Here is a 26606-nt window from a genome sequence, read left to right as displayed (position 1 = left end):
TTTCGAGACGTATGTCTTTGTACTTTCGAAACTTATTGTTTCCATCCTATACTTTTAAAAAGTGACCAATCTGATCTCGTTTTACAAAATTTTAACACATTTTGTACAAAACAAACATTATGATTACATTTCAAAAAATCTAGTATGTGAAGTATTATACTAAATTATGATCTAAAACATGAGACAAAAATGAAAATGATAGGACCGAAATGGTTACTTCTTAAAAGTAGAAAGACCAAAATAGATGTTTGAAAAGTACCAGGACTGAAATGAAGCACAAAAAGTACCAAAATAAACATTTTGAAAGCAATAAGACTAACCAAAGTCGAAAGCATAACAACCAAAATAGTATTTAGACCTAAAATTTAATACTATTTGATGAAAATTTCAAAATAATTAAAAGGGTCTGAGAATTTCTACGGAACCGATAAAAAAAGAAAAAGAAAACATTTAAAAGTGCTTTTGGTTCCAAATGTAACAAGTGATTCACTCAACATCTTCTTCAAGAGGTATCCAGTCCCATCCTTCCAAAGAAGATTGAGAATAAGTCTGAAATTCATAATTACTCAGTTCAGAATCAAAACCCAAATGTTCAAATCCATCATATGGCTAAACATACATTAAATAAGAGGAATACACAATAGCATTTAGATAATAATATGTCAAAGAGCAGAGGTCTACATTCCACAGGATCAGAAGATGTGGTAACAATTCTCTTTATTTTCATTTTTCACTGGATGACCTGGCAGGTAGTTCTTTTCTTCTTACCTCTGGACCAAATACTACAAGTAAAAGCCAACATCATGAATTTGCTTACCTGATTCAAGTTGTTTGCTTCATTTACCTCAGAAAAAGGTTCCCCATTGGACAAGTTGCAAACAAGAAGGCCTTGCAATTCTCATCAGATCCTTCTCCTGATAATATCAAAATTCATCAGTGAAGGACTAGAGTTTTTTAACTTTTCATTGAGAACAAATTAAAGAATACAAGAGGAAAGCCCAGGCCAAAAAACACCCAAAACAAAAGGAAGAGCAAATTACAAAACTGGACTCTAATGGATAATCACTTAAGGAAGCCCAAAGGGAGGTATTGAATTTTAGGCAAGTCACAAACCTCCACAGCTCCACTCAAGACCTTTTACTTATCGCTAAACACTCTTATTTCTCTCAAGTTAAATGTTCTACAAAATTGTGAGAAAAAAAAACTGTCACAGAAATGCCCCTTTTATCACTAAAGATTAGAGTAATTGAGAACGAGATTCTTGAACAATCAGTGTAAAGACTAGTCCTGTAGAAATTGAACCCCTAAAATTTATAAATTCAATGGCAATAAGCACATCACCAAACCCAAGGCACTACATGTATGGACATACTGATAGAACCTTAACCAATATCCATTTCCTTCTTGTTCTAGAGAATGTCTCAACCTTTTCGATCATTTTTGAAAATTATGCTGGTTGGTTCATAATTTATTTGGTATATTTTCACCTTTCTTAAAACCACATCTTAAAACCACATTTGTTCTCTCAGCCAAACTTTTTTTAAAACACAAGTTTTTGAAAACTACTTTTGGCTTAGATTTTGAATACCATTACAGAAAGCAAATGCAAAACAAAGAAATACAATAGTGAAAGTAGTGTTTACAAGTTTAAGTTATAAAAACAAAAATAAAAAAATAGAACCATTATGAAACGGAGCCTTAGTCTTAGTTTTTATGGGTACAAAACCTAAAATGCATGATATAGTGGGAAAAACTAAAAACAATTATAAACCAAGGCATCATTTCAGCTGATTAAAGTTCAGGTGTTTCCAGGATACTTATTTCATTAAAGGAGAATGGTGAAAATCAGCAAAAGAATTGACCAAAGCATAATCTCCAAACGTTAGCTCAATAGTAAAAAAGACAAGTTGTAAACTCAATCATGGTAGCCATCTATATTTTAGCCTACAAATTTTCATGTGATTATTTCACGAGATTAGCCAAGTTACATGCAAATTGATTGACCTAGACACTAGGAAAACAAAAGAAAAAGATTAAGCGAGAAAAAAAATAAAGCCTCTGGTTGATAACGTGAGGATATTTAAAGTTGAACTGTAACAGAAGAAAGATGAGATAACACCTTCCTATCATCTCTTTCGCTTCAGTGACTTGATACTCTTAACAATATAGCTGATGACCTCCTTCAAAGTAGCTTTCCTTTTTTCCTTATAGTTCCATAATTCAGGTACGGAATAACGGCCACTCGGATTATATTCATTCAATTCTTTAAGAGCAGTAATTACTGCATTGTATATCTCATCACCCCATTCCTGCTTGAGACCTTTCAGTTTCTCATCGTCTTCATCAATGTTTTCCTGCATCATGCAACATATAGTTCATAATATAACTTTCGACCAGTCAATCCCGCATATTAGATGAAAATACTACTTTAACTAAACAGCCATATGCATAAGCACAACCATTATTGAAAGTTTGAAACAGTTACCAGCATATAGTTTCTACCAAGACCAACCAAACAGCAGAAGACATTTCATACAATGAAGAAGCAATACAGAAATAACTTATTTTCATAATCAAATAAGACAAGATTAATAAGAGATTCCTTGCTTTGCTTCAAAGAACCTTTTGTTCTAGGAAAGAAGTAGAAGACTTTGAGAGGCCTTGGACGCTTCTAGGAACTTCCTTTTTGAAATTCTAATTAGAGTTGCCCAAGGACTTCTGTAATTATTTAGTCTTCCACAGGTTCCGTTTGATAACCATTTTGTTTCTGGCTTTCTGGGTTTGAAAATTAAGCTCATTTGTTTTTCAAGAAGCAAACTTTTCATTGATAGATGAAAATAAAGAAAAATGTTCAAGGATACAAACCCCAAAAGAGAGCGAAAAAAAAAAAAAGAAGACTAAACAGCCAAATAAAGAACAAATTTCCAAAAAATTACAAGAAAATACAACATTAAAGAACAAAACGCCTCATATCTTAACAAAACGACGAGCTGAAACAACCAAAAACCACTTCCTTCAATTTGCAAAAGCTACACCAATATATTGAATAGGAGAAAAGCAGATCCAGAAGCCTTTGATGAGAGCAGTGCCCATAATCCAGTATCCAATGTTACTAGTAGACCCCTATGAATTGCCACCATAGGAAGAACCCAATGTGCATATTCGAGGAACCAAAAACTCAACGTGCCGAGGGGATAACCTTTAGTTTTTGGATAAAAGGTCCATACGGCATCCAAGTGTCCCAAACTTTAAACATTAGACGACTCAAAAAGAGAGTTTGATCAGAAGGAGCGAAAATTAAGCTTGTAAACACTGCTTTCACCTATGTATGTGACCTATGTATTTCTTTGTTATGCATCTCATTTTTTAAAACATTTTCAAAATCTCTAAACTTTGAAAACTAAAAAAATAGTTTCCAAAAACTTGTTTTTGTTTTTGAAATTTGGCTAAGAGTTCAAATGTGTTTCTTATAAGAAAGGTTAAAACATACAAAAGAAATTTGGAGCGAAAACACAATTTTAGAACATAAAATTAAAAACAAAATGGTTACCAAAAGAAGCCTTAGTTTAACCGATGGGAGAACATTAATTCGGTCTCTTTTGGTCTTCACTTAGATGGATTCTCATCTAAACTCTTTAGCATTATTTTCTTACATTTTTTTATATAAAAAACTGAGCTTGAGAGAAATGGAAAAAATATACACGGTCATACAAAAGGGCAAATAAAAAGACCGCTCGAAGAGAGGAGGCTCCTAGAGAAAGGGGCTCAAATCCAAAAAAATAACACCTAATTAATAATTACAAAAAGCCTTAGAAACTGACTCCCACAAGGCAGTATTAAATCTAATAAAATCCGAAACACACTCCCTAAATCTCCCCATCCCTAAATATTCTGTTATTTCTATCAAGTCAAATGCCCCACAAAGTAGCTACAAAATTATGTTATTTTCTTACCTTCTTAATTTTATTTTAGTATTCTTCAACAGTTAATGGAAGGGTTAGTGTATTATTTTTCTATTATTATTATAATTATTTTAAAAAAATTAAAAGACATGCTTAGTTACCTGGGAATCCCCATCAATGGTAACAACTTTAAATGGATGCCAATTAGGATCCGTCAAATTATCCTGCCATAAGGAGCATAAAGTGGAGGCTTGTATCATTGCTTCATCAGGAGAAAATCTCTGTTTGCAGGTAATCTGGAACGGTTTTGTATCAATATCTCCCATTCTCTTTATTCCGATATTAGGCTGATTAACACTTTTTGACGATTGATCTAATAATCCCTGCACGGAAAAATCATTGGTTGATGAGCAGAGAGTGCACGCCATCAATAATTGCATGCCCAGTATCCTTCTACTAGGAATAAGTTGATGCACCAAGAGAGACTCATCATTTGCAGTCAACACCATCCATGTGGTATTTCTTTAATTTTATACCAACAAAGGTTAAAAGCGTAAAGAAATTTCCTAGCAAAGTGAACCAAATACAAAGCATTGAACATGTTCAGTACTCAAGAAACATCAAAAAGTTTTCCAAAGTTTTCCAACATCAATTACCATCTCTCTCTCATTCTAAATGAAGGAATACAGGAAAGGGAAAAAAAAAAGAAAAAGAAAAAAGCTGGATATAATCATAGAAAATACCCAAGGACCAAAGGAAGTTAAAAACAACACTCTAATTTACCAAAATGAGGGAAGTACAATAATTACAGAAATCCTTGAAAAAATAGAACCAAGCACAAAATTTGAAAACAATGGTATCCTAAGACTCTTCCTACTATTTCATTATATCTGGAAAAACTTCTATGCCTATCGAGCCACTCTCTCACAAATATCAAAAAGGGAGCTGTCAACAGCCATCTTAAAATATACATTATAACCAAAAGGTCTTAGAAAGTTGAGTTAACAATCGTAAGTATTAAGCATATCTGCTGCTTCTGATCACACTAGAGAAGAGAGATACATATACATCCCAAATAGAGAAAAATATTTGAGACATTGAATAGCTAATAGCATAAAAAATGCATTGAATGCACAATATCAAAAACAAAAATCTCTTCTATTTTGAACGGCAATAAAGTTAAAAAAAAAATATTAAATCTTTGGAATTAGTGATGAAATATTTGCAGTGTCTTTCTCCCAAAGCTAGCTCATTCATCTTTAAATAACTTGTTCATGAAGACTTTATATGGTTTAGGATGCACAAATTAAAGAAGAGAAAAGAACATTACATTTATTAATTCTTTACGGGCCTCTTGCAACTCATCATTGCTCTCGCGCTCCTTGGCAACAAGAGTTCGATACAACTCGTGCAAACCACTCAAATCGTCCTCCTTTTCATTTAAATCATCCTGCATTTCTTTCATCTTGTTTTGCACTCCAACATCATCTTGATCCTCGAGATGCTTCATAACCTGTAGTTTCCCTTTCAATTCTTGAATTTCCATTTCCAGTTTCTGCTTGGCATCCAGTTGCTTTTCCAGCTGCAGAATCTTGCTCAAAGCGTCTTCTTTCTCTATCTAGATGAAGAAAAGGTATTGAATTATTGCTTCTTAATGCGAAATAAAGCACAAATTAATAATAACATATATTGTTAGTATACAACAAACTACAAAAGCATTCAAATCACTAACAAACAAATTGTGAGGAGCAAACCTTCTGTTCTTCAACAAGGCGTAAAACATTTTCATCAGCCCTTCTCTGTTCCAAAGAAGCTAAATGGAGCGAATTGTTCCTCACATCATTCTAGGACAAGAAATAATGAAAAATAATTGTAAGGCACAATATCTTTAATCGTAAAACATACATAAGTTTAAGCTCTCAGCCTTATGATAACTAGATCCCACATCTTAAATGTGACAGAACATGTATGAAATATATAATAAAGAGATAGAGTAAAGGCAGCAACCAGGACAACAAAGACATAGAAACAGCAGGCAAATAAATTATTTCTTAATTTTTTTTAACTTACAAACCAAGGATGCCTCATATCACACCTTTTTCTTCTCTTCATCAAGTTTCTGTCTCTCAAGTTCAGTCAATGCTTCACGTTTGTTCAATTGCATACTCCAGGAATCAAGTTTTTTTTTCTTAGTCTCCAATTCTTGGTGCAATTTTTCTTGTTCTTCCAATATTCTTCGAACATTATCTCGTGAAAGTCTCTGGGCCTTTCTGGTTTCTGAGAAGAATAAGACAATTCATAAACCTTTTTTTTTTAGGGATAAGAAACCTTTTATAGAATTCATAAACATTGAATAGCACATTATCTATAATTATGCAACAAAAGTATACACTCAGCGACCTCTTTATATATTTCCAAGCCATTAGGAGACCCTTTTCCAGTTTCAATTAACTACTAGTGGGGAGTTTATCTTTTCTAATCCCGCTCCTTTTTGGGAAACATATTTGTCAAATATAGCATTATTTCCAACAAAAAAGGAGAGCAGAAATGTTATTAGAAAAATCAATAATGACTTGTATTGTCGAATGTGGTATAACAGGTTCATGTTCCTGTTTTCAACGACAGTGATGGTGTTTGGTTCAATAGGCAAGGATTATACAGAAATGATTTATCAAATTTCTTTTGTTACATGAAGATCACAGCCACACTAGGTACACAAGAACAGACTACTGATGGGAAGCAATGGGACAATCAAATATATAAACTTCCTATAAGAGAGTCACAGACCAATCAAGCAATTTGGATAGACCGACAAAGTGTGATTAAGGAACTATCTGAAAGCAATACTAAACACCATTTTTTAATTAAAAAAAGAAAGAAAAAAATCAATCTGAAGAAACAAAATCTTACTGTTTTCAAGTGTTTGCATTTTTGTTTTCTAAAATAAAGAACATGCATTATGATTGATACTTTTTCAACATAAATTTACTTGCATTTGTTATATGTCTAAAATAATTAAAAAAAAATAGAACAAAAAAGAAAAGAACACAAAAAAAGGACAAAAACCTATGTTTAAAGACAGTTCTCAAAAAGTATTCTGAAACATGCTCAAACAAATTTGAAGTATCCATAGTTTTAGATGTAAAATTCAACACTGCAAGTATACAATATATCACACAACTGTAAAGCAAAATATGAACTAGAAGTTATGAAAACAGAATATTTCTTCATATTTTCACTTACGTATTTTGACTATTAATATTTGATACATAGTAGTACATCCAAAAGCAAAATATAGCCTAGAAAATAAGCAAACCAAACATCCGGGCATATATTCTATCACACAAAAACAAAAAAGAACAACCTTCAAGAAAAGCATGGTGAAGCTGGTCTTTCTCTTCAAGCATCCTACTTAAAGACATTGTCTTTTCATTGTACTTGTATCGTAGTTCATCCAGATTTTCATTTGTCAAATCAATTTCATGTGTCAGATTCTCCACGACAGTATTCCTACTTTGAGTTGATTCATTCACAATGTCTGAAACTGTTCTCAATTTCCCTCTTTGTCGAAGAAACTCTCCTATTGGCTCATTTGAAGAATAATCATTAGCCCGTGCACACCAACCATAAATATCCGGGTCAGGATGTGTTTTAGTTTCCCAATCCTTTTTACTATGATGGTTGGTCTCAAACAATTTCTCAAAGTCTGTTGCTGTCACAAAGCCATTCCAATCGCTATTGAACTCAACAATAGCCTGAGCTGTAGGATCCTTATCATTCCAAAAAATGTAAACATCTAAGGGTCTATACTTAGAAAACTTTTTCAGCCAATATGCCGAGTCACAGACCAACTTTCTGTCCTCGTCCACCAATATGTTTACAATGACTCCCATCCAAGGCCACACATAAAGCTCTTTCTCTGGATCTTTACTGACAGGAGATGGTGATGGAGTAGCTGGACGTTGCACTGGATCTGCTGCACTAACTAAATCATTCTCTAAATATCTGGCTAAAGCAAGGTGATTCGCCTTCTGTTTAGCATTCCTGTTGGCCGAACCTTTACTCACTCCAGATGCATGTTGGAGCAAGTCTTTATACTTATAGTCCTGTTTCTTTTTCCCCATACAGAATGGGCATCTAAGGATGCCATTTGAAGTCCTTACAACAAGCTTTCCAGTCCTTAACTGTTCATATGGTTTCTCCGCATGGTCATTGATCTCTGAGTCACTAAAATCCGACTCTTCTTCACTGCTCTGGTCCATCTAAACAAGTAAAATTATTTCAAAAACAGTTAAACAAGAACCGCAAATCGATACATCGTCAACTCTGAGCATATGAAGAAGCAAGATGTCATGAAACACCCATATAAATGTCACTCACATATACAACAAAAACTTATTAAAGCATGGCAAAACAAGGAAAACGGCCAGAATTCAAACTTACAACTTGTAGCAAGCAAGAGAGACCAAATAATCACAGACCCATCACTTGTTTAACCAGCAAAATTTTGAAGTCAAAACCCTCGCAGCTTGTTTAGAGACTGAAATAGCAGGACTCTTCGGCAGGTTGATTTATGGTTTTACAGTACAATGTCAATTAAGGGAGGGGAAAAGACTCAATAAACATCTGGACTAAGCTGAAACAGCTAAATACCTCAGATCGCCTCGAAAATAAGTTCAAAAATTAAGCAAATTCTCATAATGCATGAACAATCCCTAAACTGGGTGTGAAGTAAACAATGTTAAATAAGGAAAAAATACTGAATGGATTCCGAAGGAGTACTTACTTTGGTGTTGATTACAATTTCACGAGAGACTTTGCTAGTGTTGTTTCTTCTTGGGAGTGGTACCAGAGAGAGAATGGGGGGGAAGACGAGCGAAATGTCACGAGCTTAGCTCACTCTAGTTTGACGAGCGGAATAATAATGATTTTAGAAAATAAACTAAATATATAATTTAATTTCGTCTTTCTTTTATTCCTATGTATATTTATTTATTTATTGTTGGATAAATATATTAGACTATATCGAGATTCAAATTACATAAATGGACTCATGTTTAAAATTTTACACTTTTATCTTAAAATTAGCCTATGAAACCTTTAGAACTTTACAAACTTGTCCTCAACACAAAAAGTCAAAAAATTAAATTTGACCCATGGACATCTTGACAGGTTTAAATCAAATATCTAGAATATTTTAAATCTCTTAATTATAGGAAACCATTTTTCCTATTACATTATCTCTTTTTGAAACCCTAGGAACCACATTCTCTTAATCTCTTTCTCTCCTCATAGCTATTATCATCAACATTTTCACTACCTTCTTCTTCTCACTCTAAATCTCTCCCTCTCAAACTCACCAACGAGATCCAAATCGATGACTTGAGGGCAGTGAGCAGCAGCAGCACGATACCCACCCAAGTGATCAGTCCATCACGAACTCTAGTGTCCACGAGATCCAGCAGCGGCCACGAACTCCATGATTAGATTTGCGACGATCTGTAGCTGTAAGGACACAAAGGTGACAACCTGTTGAACGATATTGTGCCCCTATTGTGTAAGTGTACACATTTGTTGTAACAAGTAATAAAAAGTTCGAATCCACAAGGAATGCTCACTAAACACTTTGTGGCTCAAGAAAGCTAAAACATAAATGCAAGATGTAGGGTAGCAAAGACACACGGGTAACAAAGAAAATATAAGTCGCAATGCACAGTGAATACTATAAACCAGCACCTAAATTGGATTTAAGTAGATTTTTAACAGAAATAGTGAACAATGAAGGGAAAAGTAGGATGCGACTTTTTCTGGACTGCTCTAACAATGCTATAGCATTGACAATGTGAATACTGGTCAAACACACATGGAGCCTTCCTATTACACAGCATTTAGAAACAATTTATAGTTATGCTAGGTGAGCCCTATTCCTAAGTATTCACCCTCTAACGCAAGCAGATTCTAGCATAAATTGAAGTTTATCACTCCCTATTACACTTTTCCAAGAGTTAACAAGGAGATATTCCAACAATGGTGATCAAGCATGCTGAAAATAACTTTAAACACAACTTCAACTAAATACTCATTCATCATTAATGCTAAAAGCACAGTATACAGCCCAAGAGAAAAGTTTACAACTTTCCCCTTACAAGCAGACCTAGCTACGCATAGTCATAGTGAGAAACAAAAAAACAACGAGGAGAACTACAATGGGAAATAGATACAAGAGTGAAAAGAATGAGCTAAAGGTTCAGCTCCTTGCGGGCCTCTCTCTCTCTTTTCTGCTTCAGCAACTGCTTCAGGATTCCACCTTTCTTCTTGCCTTTTTCGAACTGAATTTGGTATGTTTTCTTGAAGTGAGGGTTGATTGATTTGAAAAAGTGTGTGGAGGCTTCCTTTAATGTTGACTTTTATACCCATTTCTTTTTAGGGCAACAAACAACATTCGTGGGTCCCTATCTCTCACTTCCAGGTCATTTCTTCATTTACTGTGGTAACTCCCAAATTAAAGCTCTGTTACTACTGTCACTGTCAGCCTGCTGCTTTTTGTTTTTTTTTTTTTTTGATTCCAATGTTGTAGCATAGTTGATGCTGCAACAAAGTGTCCAAAATTAGAACTTTTAACAAAATTCGCAAGGCTAAGAAGAAATGAGGCATTCTAGCATTTTAGACAACACTTAGTGTAGATTGGGTGCAAATGAGGCTATTTTAGGCTAATCTGTGTGAATTTCTCGCCCAAATAACTCTCTTTTGGGGACTTATCACAACCCACGAACAACGACCTACTGCCCAACGACGATCGACTAACACCTACGACGCCTGGATTCGAGAGTGAATGACAAGCTCCTCTTCTGGGCGGTGGGACACCACGAGCGGTTGCACAAGTGCTTCTTCGACGAGGCCAGACTCGAGACACCATACCTCCTGCGAGCTAGACCCATGACCCTAGTCAAGGAGCACTTGTGCTTGCAACCCTAGTTTTTTTTTCTAAGAGAACCGAGAAACTATATGTTAGGTATGTTTTTAGGTATATATAGTATATGTTGGTATATGTTTCTTTTAATTAAATCATGTATATATAGCATAGGTTGGGTATCTTATGGAGTATATGTTAGTATATGTAACATGTTGGGGTATATTATTATCATACTATAAGTTTGATAAAAAAAAAAAACTATATATTATTATAACCTACTGATTAATATATAACAATGAAAAATATATATTATATAACCTTTTGAAAGAGTATACATTTATATAACCTTTTAGACTTGATGTCCCCCTCAATCTCAACCAACCATCATAATCATAATCGAAATCGCAAAAAATACTGTGAAAATTTTACTACTAAATATGTTGATGATTAAACTTACATCCCACATTTTGTTTTGCCGCAATGCATATTTCTTTATTTCAATTAAAAAAAAATGTCATGGTCATGGTAGTCCCCCTCCCTACTCTTTGCCCTTGAAAAAAATCACGCCACAAATTTCGTCTGTCTCCCTCTTTGTGCCCTATGAGATCTAATTTCAAAAAACTCAGGCTAAAATTCTAGCATGATTCTGGTTGGGATTCAATCAAAAATTAAAAAAAAAAAAAAAAAAGGTTTGGGATCGAAGCCTATATTCTGGCCGAGATTCCAATCAAGATTAAGAAACTGTCGATTTTTTATGCATGCAATTGCATAAAAGACCGAGATTTATGCAATTTGCCATCTTGTTTGAAATTGTATAATCTTGGGCATAATCCTGTCTTCAGATTATGTAATCAGTCTCGGGCAAGATTATGCCATCTCGATTGAAATTGAGATTATGCACTCTCAATTGGATTTGAAATTGCGTAGAAATCCTGTGAATTCATAAATCTCGTAAAAAGTCCAAACTCAACGGATTGTAGGCAGGACCTTTTGGATTGACACATTAAAAAAGTATTGTAACAAAATTTTTTGATAATGTATTTTGAACAAATTTTTGTTAAATCCTCCTTTCTCACCGCAAAATTTGCATTCATTTTCTTTGCTGAGGTACTTTCGCTCTCCTTTTATTCTCGCTGACTCCATGGATTAGGCCTTCAAAAGTGTTTCTTGATTTTTTCCTCCCCTCGCCTGAACAATAAATCTCGGCTGAAATTTGTGGAGAAAAAAGTGGCAGGGTGGTTATGATTTTCATTTGCGATTTCTTCTTTTTGAGTTCATTCTAAGAGCTTTGGAATTTTTTTTCTTTTTGACTTCATTTTGAGAGTTTGTTGATCGATTCATCTTCTGCAAAGTTTTTTTAATTGTTGGGCAATTTAGGATCAAGATTTTACACACAACTTTGAACTTTGGAAAATTTGAAAAAAGAAGCGTTTCCCACGTGTTGATGATGTCAACTTTTGGTAAAACTATGTATTTACCTTTCTCCACTTTTCCTCTTTCCTTTTTCACTTTTCTTTCTTTTCCATTATTAGTCAACTTTTCTTTCTATCTTTCTTCCACGTGCCTCCGAGAGACGGGAGAGGGAGAAGGGAGAGAATTGAATTTCTAATTTAATTTAATTACTTAAAAATCTATTTATAGAATGAATAATTATTAAATAAATTTCATAAAATATTGAATTAGTTATTAATCTAAATAATTATTAATAAAATTTGGTTAATTTACCTAATGATTAACAAATAATTTAAGAGATTAAAGATTTTTTAATTAAAAATTTGAAAATTAGAATTAAGGAAAATAGAATCTCAACCTCCTTAATTTTTAGTGTATTCGTATTCAAATTTGAAATTTTTTATTCCTTAAAATCTCTTCTTTAGTCTCCTACATTAATAAAACTCTAGAAAACATCTTCGCACAATCTTCAAAAGGAAAAAGGAAAACATCAGCAGTTACATAAAACCCAACTGAAAAAAAAAGATGGAAGATTCGAAAAAGTTGTTCTTTTTTTGTAAAATTGAGAAGAAGATGGAAGTTAAATGCCTAGAAACTTATGTTTTGAAAATGGTGATTAAAAAACTAAAAATGCACGTGGAAAAGGCTTCTTTTTCCAAATTTTCCCATAACTTTCGCCCAAATTATTTCTTAAATTCTAAGGATATTTTCGTAAATACACTTTCACCAAAAGTTAAAAAGGATTAGAAAAAACTTAAAATTTTAAAATGGGTCAAAATCCAATCCGGAAAACTTGGAGGGTCAAAAATGACAATTCCCCTCAATCTACGTGTGGCTCAAGATCAATGTTTGACGGCGGAAAATTTTCCTTTCCTATAAAAAATTTCCATTGAAAGTGAAAAATCTCTCTTTCCCCTCGATCCAAGTAGGATTACGAACTATCAAAATTTTTATTACTATTCATTAATTACATTCTCTCTCCTATTTTGTTAAAAAATTTAGACTTTTAAGGTGAGACGTTTTATCTATCATTTTTTTTTCACTTTTTCACATTCTATCATTTTTACTTGAAACTTTTTACAAAATCTTCACTTTCCTCTCTATTTGATGAGCCTTGATTAAAGGCTAAAAAGTATTATGTTGTGATGTCATGCTTATTTGAGGTCTATTGAAGTCAAGAATCATAGGTTCATGCATATAAATTAGTGAAAATGACACATATTTTGTGTTAAAGACTTGAGCATTTAGACTTAGGAAAATACATGTTAAATGATGCCATTATAGTTACTTTGAATGGAAAATCAAGTCGGTTGATCAAAATGCGTCCGCTGCACTATCCTCCCAAAGTTCCAGGTTATTAGTAAAAATGCGTCGGCCACATTTTGTCGGACAAAACGTGTGTTTCAACTCATTTTGGCCGAGCATTTGGTCCAAGATTTTGTCTAAGATCCCAAAGATCTCTTCAACAAATTGAAACCTTCAAGCTTATAAATATAAGCTTCCAAGAGACATCTCAACACACTTCCAGCTTTTGTTATTTCTTTCTAAGTTTTTGTCAATTTTAGTTTTCGTTTCCAGCATTGAAACTTTGTTTAGTTCATTTTTTTTGTAATTGTTCATTGTTTCTTTTAATGCAATTTGATTGGTTCTAATTTTGTACTCATTTTCCAAGTTTAATGAAAATGAATTCTTTTATAATTTGCTCTTATGATTTTGTTTTTTTCCATGTGTTCACACGAGATTTCTAGATAAATTATATTTGGGGTTCGTACAATCTCTAATATTTATCGTCTGATTCTTGCAGAATGACAGATCTTGATCCTATGCAGGATGAAGGATTTTGATCATTTGCACGATGAATTAGATGGTGAATGAACCCTCTATTTGTATGATCTTTCATGGGCCTTAGGTAGACTTGGACCCATTTGATTCCAAGTCCATTGCCACGTGGCACAATCCAATTGGGTAAGCTTATGTCATCAAACAGGCGTGGCAAATTTTGATTGGACCAATTTACGGCATACGTGGCGCAATATTATTAGACCAACTTATGTCATCATATGGTCATAACATAATTTGATTGGTCGAATTCAAATGCCCAAAAATAACATGTGGCATGATTTAATTGACCACTTTTTTTAATATATTTATATTTAAAGACACTTTCAAATTTTAATTGGCCTCAATTTAATGACATATAATTTTTGTCATTATTACGTGGCAATTTGTGATTTGCCGAAATTTATCAATCAACACCATGAGTAGGTAAATTATCCTTTCAACCCATCTAGTTTCATATCTTTTTAAATTACATTTATCAGTAAGCACGATGATTTCGCTCCTATTGCTTATCTTCATTGATATAATTAATTCATCCAAAAGTTGGAGTCGTCAAGGTAAAATGGAAAGTTACTTAGAAATAATAACTAAAACAAAACCCTAGACATGACTCTCTTACCCATTAAACGAAAGTTAAAAGTTTGCATTATTTATGATTCTAGTGTTTCATATTCATTATACTAAAAAATTATCTAATGGTGAAAAACATGATAGAAATTGGCTAGTTTACTCAAAGGATTTTGATAAAGTTTATTGTTTTTGTTGTAAGTTATTTGGTACTAAATCGAATACAGTTCAATTAGGGAATGAAGGAGTTAAAGATTGGAAAAATCTTAGTTCTCGGCTTAAAAGTCATGAATCTAGTAATGAACACATATTTAATATGAATGCTTCGGTTGATCTAAAAATTAGAATGTTAAAAAATAAAACAATTGACAAAGATATTCAGATATTAATTAATAAAGAAAAAAATCATTGGAACAAAGTATTAACACGAATTATTGCTGTTGTTAAAAATCTTGCTAAAAATAATTTAGCGTTTCGAGGAAGTAATGAAAAACTTTATCAAGAAAATAATGAAAAGTTTTTAAGCTTAATTGAAATGATGGCAGAATTTGATCCAATAATACAAGAACATGTTTGTCGTATTCAAAATAACAAAATTCATTATCATTATTTTGGACATAACATACCAGAACTAATACAACTATTAGTACGTGAAATAAAAAATACAATTATTGAAAAAAATTAAAGAATCAAAATATTTTTCGGTTATATTAGATTGCACACATGATATAAGTCATCAAGAACAAATGTCTCTTGTATTGAGGTGTGTTGATATTGCTACAAGTCCAATAACTATACAAGAATAAGTTTTAAATTTTTAAAAGTTGAAGATACTTCTGGAAAAGGTTTATTTGATGTGCTTGTAAATGCAATTAAGGATCTTAAACTTGATACATCTAATATAAGAGGACAATGATATGATAATGGATCTAATATGAAAGGAAAACAACAAGCTGTACAAAAAAGATTATTAGAAATAAATCCTAGGGCATTTTATACACCTTGTGATTGTCATAATCTCAGTACTTCGTGATGTGGCTAGCTCATGTCATAGAGCTATGACATTTTCTTGAAGTACTGCAACATATTTATTCTTTATTTTCTTCATCTACAAAACGATGGAAACTCTTGCTAGATCACATAACCAATTTGACTATCAAACCATTGTCACAAACACGATGAGAAAGTCGAATTGAAAGTGTTAAAGCAATAAGATTTCAAACCCCTCAAATAAGGGATGCTTTATTGAAATTAGGAGAAACTGGTGAAGATCGTAGAGTAAAAAAGTGAAGCTAATTGTTTAGCTACTTATGAATTTGAAAATTTCGAATTCTTGTTGGCATGACTATATGGTATGATATCTTATTTGCTATAAAATCTGTGAGCAAAGCCTTACAACATAAAGATATGCATATTAACGTTGCTTTAGATCACTTGAAAGGTTTAATGTCATTTTTAGAAAAATATAGAAAAAATGGATTCACAGCTGCTATGATTTCAGCTAAGAAAATTACAAATGATATGGAAATACAACCTATATTTCGTGAAAAAAGAATGATTCGAAGAAAAAAACAATTCAATGAGAATACTGATATTGAAAAAACACGATCACCTGAAGATTTTTTTAGAATTGATTACTTTTACTATATTATAGATCAAGCAATTTTTTCCCTTAAAAATACATTTGAACAATTTCAAGTATATGAAAATATCTTTAATTTCTTATTTGATATGAATATTTTAAAGTCATTAGATAATGATAATCTGAAAAGATATTGTATTAATCTTGAAAATACACAAAGGGAGGCAAGCTGTTAACAACGTATTTGGTTCGGCTCTCTTTTATTAAAAAAATTATTTTATTAAGTTTTATTTAATTGTTTGGTTAAAAATAAGATAAGGGTTTTGAACGGATCGAATCCCAGTGGAATCGATTTATAGCTTGTGATTCGACCCGAATTAGAAATTAAACGTTACCGGTTTTTTGAAAAATAGAACCGTTCTATTTAAGTGTAGAGGTTAAGCCTTTTGGGGAAGAAAAAGACTTACATTTAAAGACTGTTGGCAAAAGTTCTTCCCCGAACACAGATCTTGTGATAGCACGAACTAACGTTCCCGTATGCGTGATTGAACACCACCACTTAGTAACTTTGCTATCCTTCAAGGATTAAAAACCAGATTGTGGGATCTAGGTTCTTGGAGAGAAAAATTTAGGGTATTAAATTTGAGATCGTAAAAGAGAGAGGTCTTGTTCTTGGTGGGATGATTAACTATTCCCTGTGTTTTATAAAGGACGAGGGAAGAGGGGGAGAGGAAGAAACTTCTCACTCTCCACCTCACAACTTTCCCAGCAAAATCGGTGGGAAGTGGTGAGTTTTTTAATTATGGTAATTACCATAATTAACAAATATATATATATATATATATTTAATTATATTTAAATTAATAAATAAATTAAATAATTAATTAAATTAAAACCTATTTTAATTTAATTAATAATTAATTAAATCTTAATTAATTAATTAATTAAACATAATTTAATTAAATCACATTTAATTAATTAATATTTGAATTATATTCAAATATACCTATCCCTCATAACCTATAGTATTTAATATGAATCAAATTCACATTAAACTTTAACCTATAGTTCTAATATGAATCTAATTCATATTAAACTTTAACCTATACTTTTAATATGAATCCAATTTATATTATTCTCTCATAGTATATAGTTTTATAATGCATCATCATACATTATATTAAATTGTGTCATACACAATTAACTCAAATTCCATTTTATTAAATTTGAACAATTCAAATTTTTTCCAAGACTTAATGTTCTTAATTTTCCTTTACGAGCTAGCAAGGGGACCTAATGGACCTATAGATCAGAAGCTCCAACGTTACGAGATTAATCGATTAAACTCATTAACTACCTTAATCAACATACGTTAAGTACAGGTTACTCCACTATAAACTCACAGCTGAACTCTTCTCACTATAGAGTATTTTTGTGTCCATGGATATCAACCATTGACAGTAAGTCAATCCTTCACGAGTATTCGTAACCACAGGTGGGTCAAATTACCATTTTACCACTGTGTTACATCTTGTACCTTAAGTACCGTTAATCCTCTAATGAACAACCCAATTAAGGTCCGACCAATAGCCGGAAGTCCCTCTCGGGCCAGTGAGACGGTGGGGCCCCTTGTTCAAGTCTGGAGTCAGCACTAAAAGAAACACTCATCTACTCCCCTAAAATTCTAGAGGAGTGAATTCCATCTTGTAAAGTTATGTTCTCAGCTCCACACTCGGTCTCGTCCCCAAAATGGTAGGAATGTTGAGTAGGTGACTCGGTCCACTATCACCCATACAGATCAAAGGACGAGCCATTTCGAGCAGGAGTCCATAACTCACTCAGGATTGAGAATGAGTTACCTAGTCATCCTATGAAATAACAAGCTGTTAGTTAATGGTGTTACATCTAAAGACTGGTTGTTTCGTGGTCCGATCTTATACAAACTCATTGTATCAGATACCCCACTCGCTTATCTCCGCACGAACGACCTAGATTAAGTCGTCTGTAACATTTACAAAGTGGGCCGTATCCATAATGTTGCCAGGATAATGACCCAGCCTTATCCATATACTATAAATCCTTTAGGTTATTCTCGGGACATTATCCACTTGTATATCGAGGATATATCAAATATATACCAGGTATATATATTGTCCCGGTTACATTATAATAAACTTGGATGTTTAGTTTATTGGATTTAGACAATGCAGTGCTATGAATTCAACAATAAATTGATTGAATAAAAATTTATTGAATATAAATTTGTTTTTACATAAATACAAACTACGAGTTTAGGACAACACACCCAACAAACTCCCACTTGAACTAAACTCGAGTGGGGTGTTCATTACAATAAAGCAAAGGGAAAATACAATAAACTAGGGCATACACTATACCCACTACATTTCTCCCATTTGCCCTAGACTAATCGTACAATGCTCGTAGACCTAGACTTTCTAGATAGCCCTCAAACACTTTAGCCGTGAGTGCTTTCGTAAAAGGATCAGCAATGTTGTGCTCCGAAGCTATCTTTGTGAGAGTCACATCCCCTCGATGCACTATCTCCCGTATTAGGTGGTACTTCCTTTCTATATGTTTGCCTCTTTTGTAGCTTTGAGGTTCTTTAGAATTTATCACAGCACCACTATTATCACAGTAAAGTGTGATGGACAAGTTTATATTTGGAACGACTTCCAAATCGGTCAAGAACTTCCTAAGCCAAACCACTTCTTTTGCTGCTTCACAAGCTGCAACGTACTTAGCCTCCATCGTGGAGTCTGCGATGCATCCTAGTTTGATATTTCGACAAACTACCGCTCCTCCGTTAAGAGTGACTACTGATCCCGACGTGGATTTCCTTGAATCCTTGTCTATTTGGATGTCAGAGTCAGTGTATCCTGTAAGGATCAAATCCTTAGAGCCATACACGAGCTTGTAGTCCCTCGTTCTCCGAAGATACTTGAGGATTCTCTTAACAGCAGTCCAGTGATCATATCCTGAGTTGGATTGATACCTACTGACCATCCCCATTGCTTAGCAAATGTCAGGCCTAGTGCACAGCATAGCATACATCAGGCTGTCCACTACTGAAGCATAGAGTATGCGTCTCATATCCCCAACTTCTTGAGCTGTCTTAGGATATTGTTCCTTAGACAGATGAATTCCATGCTGAAAGGCAATAAGCCCTTCTTGGAATTCTGCATCGAATATCAAACACGCATCTTGTCGATATAAGTTGCTTGAGATAGGTCTAGCTTTTTGTTCTTGCGATCCCTTAGAATTTGGATGCGAAGAACATACTGAGCTTCTCCCAAATCCTTCATTTGGAACTCAGTAGCTAGCCACTTCTTTATGTCAGTGAGGTATCCTACATCATTCCCAATTAGTAAGATATCATCCACACACAACACTAAGAAAGCTACGGTGTTGTCGACGATCTTCTTATATACACAAGGCTCATCAACATTTTAGTCAAAACCATAAGATTTAATCGCAGTATCAAACCTTATGTTCCAAGATCGAGATGTTTGTTTCAATCCATATATAGACCATTTAAGCTTGCAAACCTTTTGCTCTTGACCTTGAGCTATGAACCCCTCAGGTTGAGACATATAAATACTTTCTTCAAGATTGCCATTCAGAAAGGCAGTCTTGACATCCAATTGTCAAATCTCATAGTCATAATATGTAGCAATAGACAAAAGTATTCTTATGGACTTGAGCATAGCTACAGGGGAGAAGGTTTCTTCATAGTCCACCCATTCCCTTTGTGTGTAGCCTTTCGCCACAAGCCTCGTCTTGTAGGTCTGTACCTTTCCTTCGGCATCTCGTTTTCTCTTGTAGATCCATTTGCACTCTATAGGTCTTACCCCGTCAAGTTGGTCTACAAGTTCACAAACGGAATTGAAGTACATAGACTCCATTTCCAGGTCCATGGCTTTGACCTATTTGTCATTGTCCACATCTTCCATTGCCTGTTTGTAAGTCAATGGATCATCGACGTCGTTATCAGGTATGACAACTTGGGTTTCAGTTAAACCCATATAGCGGTCAGGTTGTGACACAATCCTCCCACTACGTCGAGGCATCCTCAATTCTTGAGGTGGATGTGACTGACGTGGCATCCTGGCTTCATCAACAACTCTTGTCAAAGTGCTAGCTTGATCAACAACTTTTGTTGACATATTTGTGGCCTCTTTAGAAATCTCGTTTATCACTACCTTACTTCGTGGTTTATGTGATCTCGAATGTGGTTTTCTTCCAAGAAAGTGACGTTTGTCGATATAAAGACTCTGTTATCTTGAGGATCGAAGAAGAGACCACCTCTCGTCTCTTTAGGATAACCTACGAATAGACATACTTTTGAACGAGGTTTCAATTTCTTTGGGTTAGTCATGAGAATGTGTGCCAGACATACCCAAATATGAAAGTGACGTAAACTAGCTTTACGACCTTTCCATAGTTCAAAGGGTGTTTCAGAAACACTATTCGATGAAACTACGTTCAAAATATAAACTGCAGTCTCCATTGCGTAACCCCAAAACGAGTTAGGCAACTGAGTATAGCTCATCATTGAGCGAACCATGTCTAACAGGGTTCGGTTTCTCCTTTCTGATACACCGTTCTGTTGTGGTGTACAAGAGGCTGAGAGTTGGGACGTGATTCCATGTTCTATCATATAGTCTTGGAATCTCAAGTCCATATACTCTAACCCCGATCGGATCGAAATGTTTTAATGGTTTTACCTAATTGATTTTCAACTTCGGTCTTGTACTTCTTGAACTTTTCAAGGGCTTCAGACTTGTGTTGCAGGTATAGATAACCATACCTTGAATAATCATCCATAAAAGAGATGAAGTATTTGTACTCTCATCGAGCTTTAACATTCATTGGACCACAAAGGTCTGAATGTATAAGTTCTAAGTGCTTTTTGGCTCTATAACATTTTATAGTAAAAGGTCTTTTAGTCATTTTGCCTTCAAGACAAGACTCGCAAGGTGGTAAAGATAGGTATTTTCTTTAGGTGAAACTTTTTGTCTTTTATTTTGAGTTTTAGCATTTTTAAACAACTCGGTATATTAAAACTGGTTTAGTTATGGTTGGTCTTAGCACATACAAGTTTTTTTCAAGCTTAGAAGAACAAATATTTACACCATTTCTAGAAATGAACGCTTCATTTAATTTAAAGGAAATGGAATACAAATGTTCTAACAACAAGAAATTGAAATTAAGTTCCTTTTGATTTTTGGAACTTCGTACACATTTATCTAATAATATATACAAATTCTTGTTCGAAAAAAACTTGAGCTCCCCCACTGCCACAGCTGAGACAACCTCTCATGTTCCGACTTTGAGAGTCATCTCTCTGGCTTCAAGCTGCCTCTAGGAATTAATTTCCTGAAACGAAGAACAAACGTGATTAGTAGCTCCTGAATCTAATATCAAAGCGGAGTCATCATTCTCCACTAAACATGTTTTCAAAACAAGTAAATCATATTTACCTTCGTAGGCTTTCTTCTTCTCGGCCAAGTATTTCGGGCAGTTGCGCTTCCAATGCCCATCCACGTTGCAGTGGGAACACTTTCCTTTGTCTGCAACCTTGGCCTTGTCTTTCTTGGTAGTGACAGCGGTAGCAGCGGAGTCAGGTTTAGACCCCTTACCAGCAGCCTTCTTCTTCTTGAAAGTCTTACTTCTAGAAGAAGAGGACGCAGACTTGGTTCCAGAGGACAAACCTCGGTGAAACCTCTTTGAGTTAGCAACATTTGCCTCCCCATCTTGTCCCTTACTTTTCATAAGAGACTGGTAGGTCCGCAGCTCGTTTAAGAGTGTGGTAAGAGTGTACTCCAGTTTATTCATAACCGCATTACTGCGGAATGCCAGAAAACTCTTCGGAAGAGATTCTATAATGAAGCTGACCTTACTCTACTCGTCTATGACAACCCCGTTCGACTCTGCCACATTGAAGTGAACCATTAGGTTGAGAACGTGTTCTCACACTGAGGATTCCTCCTTCATGCGGGAGTTGTAAATGAACTTAAGGGCTTCATGTCGAGCATGTGAGGACGGTTGTCCAAACAGGCTCTACAGCGAGTCCACGATCTCCTTAGGGGTGACCGTATACTCGTGCTTCTTGGCAAGTACATCAGATATGCTCGCTAAGATGTAGACCTAGGCCTTGTCATTGGTCTTGATCTAGCGGTCATAGACGTTGCGCTCCGCCACAGTGGCACCAGGTGCAGGAGCTTGAGGACAATCCTCTTGCAAGACGAACCTAAGATCATCTATCACTAGTATAGTGTTTAAGTTCGATTTCCATGTTTGTAGTTTTCGCCATTGAGTTTTTCTGCGACTAACAAGGAAATAAAAGAAGTAGCATGCTGAAAATAAAAATAAACTTATATTAGTTTCATGCATTATCCTTGAAACCCAATCAAATTTTAGCAAAAGTAATTAATCACCTAACAAAATTGTTTTGCAACGATGCTTCAGTGATTTAGAGCAACAGCTACCATAAAGCAGACAACTACCACTTCACTGAATTGAGACGTTCTCAACTAAATTTTACACTAGAATAACTCTTATTCCTATAACCTTTAGTCATCATTTATTCGGTCAGGGGATTGCTAACTAGCTTAACAACTTCCCGTAAGTGTGACCCACCATTTTCAGATCTCAGAGGTCCGCTCCAATAATTCGCGTCGTAGGGAAAGAAAATATTGGAGTAAAACCTAAGAAACCCTTATCTATTTCTGGAGTTTGCCTTGGTTTCAATTCCATAAAATGGACCCTCCATAGGGATGGTCACACCAGGACGACACGCAGGTCATGTATGAATTCTCACGGTGCAAACCAATGGTGGAGACTGTAGGATGTGTTGTCACAAGTCCTTCTCCCACTTATTATGAATACTATCTCCGTTCACCTCGATATTGAACCATACAAACACCTTCCGTAGGGAGGCCGCGCGACACGAGGCTGAGCATGGAACTCATAGTGTGAATATTAAGGAGAAACATAACAGAAAAAAACATGTCATATATACCTTGTATATCAAAAATATACGTGACATATAACACATTCTTTTTTGCTCCCACTCAGTATTCTAATACTAGGATATATTACTTAGTTAAATACTGGCTAAGTGAAACTAACTAAGTGAAATTTTTAGTCGACCCAATATAACTATTTATATTGGAAGTTTTACACTAATGTTTTAGTTTATCAAACGTTTTAATAAACTAATTACATTATGTATGTATATAAAATATTGCCTAATTCAACCCCAGGTCGGTTCTCAGGTAGAGGTATTCCCTTACGTCAGTTTAAATACCTCAATCTGGACAGAACCTTCCTTAGACAGGGTTCCCTTATAGGCAATATTTAATATTTAATCTTTATTATTTCATTTTAAACCTAGTTAAAACAAAATAAAAGACTACATTCTAATCATATTAGAAGATATAACCTAAAGTCTAATTAATTTTAAACCCCTTTAAAATTAATTAACTTGGACCCTATGCTTTCATGCAATTCTTTATTATAGATTTTAATCTCTATCTACCAAATTTTATAACTCTTATGAAATTTAAGAAATTAAAACTATAAACAAGCATTGCAAGCATACATTAATATAATAATTATATTAACTAAAGTAATGTCATGCTCAATGCAACTTTATTTTCATCTAATTAATATAACATTTATATTAATCAATTATGAAAATAAACATGCTATCATACATTATAAGTATTATATACATATGATGCATACTCATATGCTTAACCTATGGTGGGATTTTCAACTATATGGCATACTTTATGCAACATATAATTAATCAAATAATTATATTCATGGTGCAATAAAATAAATAGCTAAGTAGACCAGTTTTTGGCATCCTATGTTATAATTAAATTAATATAAACTAATTTTACATTAATTAAAAAAAACGGCTGCGGAGCCTCGAACACACGAGCAACTACATAAGGCAGCGTCACGGCTCTGCAGCACAGCGCCGCAATGCTACAGTGCAGCGCCGCGACGCTTGCTGGAAAAAATGCAGCAGTGCCATGGCGCTGCTGTCATGGACATGCTTCTCCACTCTCTGTTCCAACAGCCAAAATGCTCCAAAAAACTCGAAACCCGTTCTTTCTTTGCAGCAACTCTTTTCCATGAACGATCCGGACTATACAGACTCGATTTACACCAAAATGCCCAAAACAACAAGCTCTTACATTGATCGAATAAACATAAATTGTAAATTTAAATGCAAAGAAGCGAAACCGCCTACTAGGAAACCAACATACATCAAATGCATGAAACAAAACCCACAAAAAACCAGTACCATTTTGTATCAAACGAAATAAAATCACAATTTGGCTTTGATACCAATTGAAGGGATAGAATCCCCAGCGGAAGCGATTTATCACTTGTGATTCAACTCCAATTAGAAATTAAACGTTACTGGTTTTTTGAAAAAACAGAACCATTCTATTTAAGTGTAGAGGTTAAGCCTCTTGGGGAAGAAAATGACTTACATTTGAAGACCGTTGACAAAAGTTCTTCCCCGAGCACAAATCCTATGATAGTGCGAACTAACGTTCCCGTATGCGTGATTGAACATCACCACTTAGTAACCTTGCTATCCTCAAAGATTAAGAATCAGATTGTGGGATCTAGGTTATTGGAGAGAAAAATTTAGGAATTAAATTTGAGATCCTAAGAAAGAGAGGTTTTGTTCTCGGTGGTATGATTAACAAAACACAGGGATATTTTGTCACTTAGTAACCGTACTATTCCATGTGTTTTATAAAGGATGAGGGAAGAGGGAGAAAGGAATAAACTTCCCACTCTCCACCTCACCACTTTCCGAGCAAAATTGCTGGGGAGTGGTGAGTTTGTTAATTATGGTATATATATATATATATATATATATATATATATATTTAATTTAATTAATAATTAATTAAATCTTAATTAATTAATTAATTAATTAAACATAATTTAATTAAATTAATTAATATTTGAATCATATTCAAATATACCTATCTCCATAACCTATAATATTTAATATTAATCCAATTCACATTTGAATCTAATTCACATTAAACTTTAAACTATAGTTTCTCTCATAGTATAGTTTTATAATGCATCATCATACATTATATTAAATTGTGTCATACACAATTAACTCAAATTCCCTTTAATTAAAGTTGAACAATTCAAATTTTTTTCAAGATTTAATGTTCTTAATTACCCTTTACGAGCTACCAAGGGGACCTAATGGACCTATAGATCAGAAGCTCCAACGTTACGAGATTAATCGGTTAAACTCATTAACTACCTTAATCAACATACGTTAAGTACGGGTTACTCCACTCTAAACCCGCAACTGAACTCTTCTCACTATACTGTCCCGGTTACATTATAATAACTTTGGATGTTTAGTTTATTGGATTTAGACAATGTAGTGCTATGAATTCAACAATAAATTGATTGAATAAAACTTTATTGAATATAAATTTGTTTTTACATAAATACAAACTACGAGTTTAGGGCAACACACCAACAGTTTTAATGTAATTTGTTTTGGTTAAAAAAAAAAGGTAACATAAGTCTTAATGTAAGGTTTTAAATAAATTAAATTTTAGTTTTTGTTTTTAATGGTTTGGATTTTGTTATCTTATTTCTAAGATTTAAATAAAAGATTTTTCTTTTTTAAATAAAAAAAAGATTTTGTTCTCAAAGCAAAATTGTTTTTTCGTCAACATTCCTATTCTTCCTCCCTCATCCCCTCCTTAGTTTTATTTGACTTTTCTTTTTTACCGTTACCTACTTGCTTATTTAACAGACGCAGTGCCAGGGGAGTAGGGAACAGAGAGAAAAAAAAAAACGAAAAGAAGTGGTAGATTTAAAACTCCTTCTCTCTCTACCCTCACCTTCATCTTTCTCCTCTTCCTCCATCTTCCACCTCTTCCCCTCTTCTCATTTTAAGTCTCACCATCTCCGGCGGCATACAACCCGCGACAACCGCAAATCCCGGCGTTCCCTCGCAGTGGTGCACGACGAGCAAAGTAGACCACGGTAGATCCAGCAGCAGACTTTTTTTGACTGAGCGCACGACATACTCACGTCTCCTGACGTTATTAAGATTCTAGTGGGTTTTTTGTTTTTAAATTAAAAAGGGAAAAGAAAATTTATTTTCCATAATCAAAACTTAGATTTCCCTTACTTTTTAAAATTGGAAAGTCATAAATGTGGTTAATTAGATTTTGTTACATGAGATGAAGTTAAATTTTTTTTTGGAAGGAAGAGAAACAAATCTTTTTCTTGGTTTTTTTAAAAGAAGAGAAAT

The 26606-nt window shown here is 34.1% G+C and overlaps 1 protein-coding gene across 1 annotated transcript; it reads right to left on the bottom strand.

The window, feature by feature from the left end:
* Nucleotides 1-537: 537 nt before the first annotated feature.
* LOC111024999 (factor of DNA methylation 1) lies at nt 538-8847 on the bottom strand. Its single transcript, XM_022302842.2, has 8 exons — nt 8689-8847; nt 7267-8164; nt 5998-6179; nt 5657-5746; nt 5233-5520; nt 4064-4285; nt 2120-2354; nt 538-914 (listed from the first exon to the last, which is right to left on the bottom strand). Exons 2-7 carry the CDS (start codon nt 8162-8164, stop codon nt 2127-2129), a joined length of 1908 nt encoding a protein of 635 aa, XP_022158534.1. The 5' UTR covers nt 8689-8847; the 3' UTR covers nt 538-914; nt 2120-2126.
* Between the last annotated feature and the right edge of the window lie 17759 nt (nt 8848-26606).

This window comes from Momordica charantia (assembly GCF_013281855.1).
Source record: "Momordica charantia cultivar OHB3-1 chromosome 11 unlocalized genomic scaffold, Mcharantia_2.0 BLBB01000011.1, whole genome shotgun sequence".
Lineage (NCBI taxonomy): Eukaryota > Viridiplantae > Streptophyta > Magnoliopsida > Cucurbitales > Cucurbitaceae > Momordica > Momordica charantia.
The sequence above is the reverse complement of the archived record's forward strand: the minus strand, read 5'-3'. Positions and strand labels throughout refer to the sequence as shown.

Bases quoted from the DNA above. Each gene is read 5' to 3' on its own strand.
- LOC111024999 (XM_022302842.2), bottom strand. From the start codon at position 8,164: ATGGACCAGAGCAGTGAAGAAGAGTCGGATTTTAGTGACTCAGAGATC. The intron at 5,747-5,997 runs GTGTGATATGAG...TTCTTGTCCTAG, and splicing joins TTGATGAAGAGAAGAAAAAG to AATGATGTGAGGAACAATTC. The intron at 2,355-4,063 runs GTAACTAAGCAT...TGCATGATGCAG, and splicing joins CCATTGATGGGGATTCCCAG to GAAAACATTGATGAAGACGA.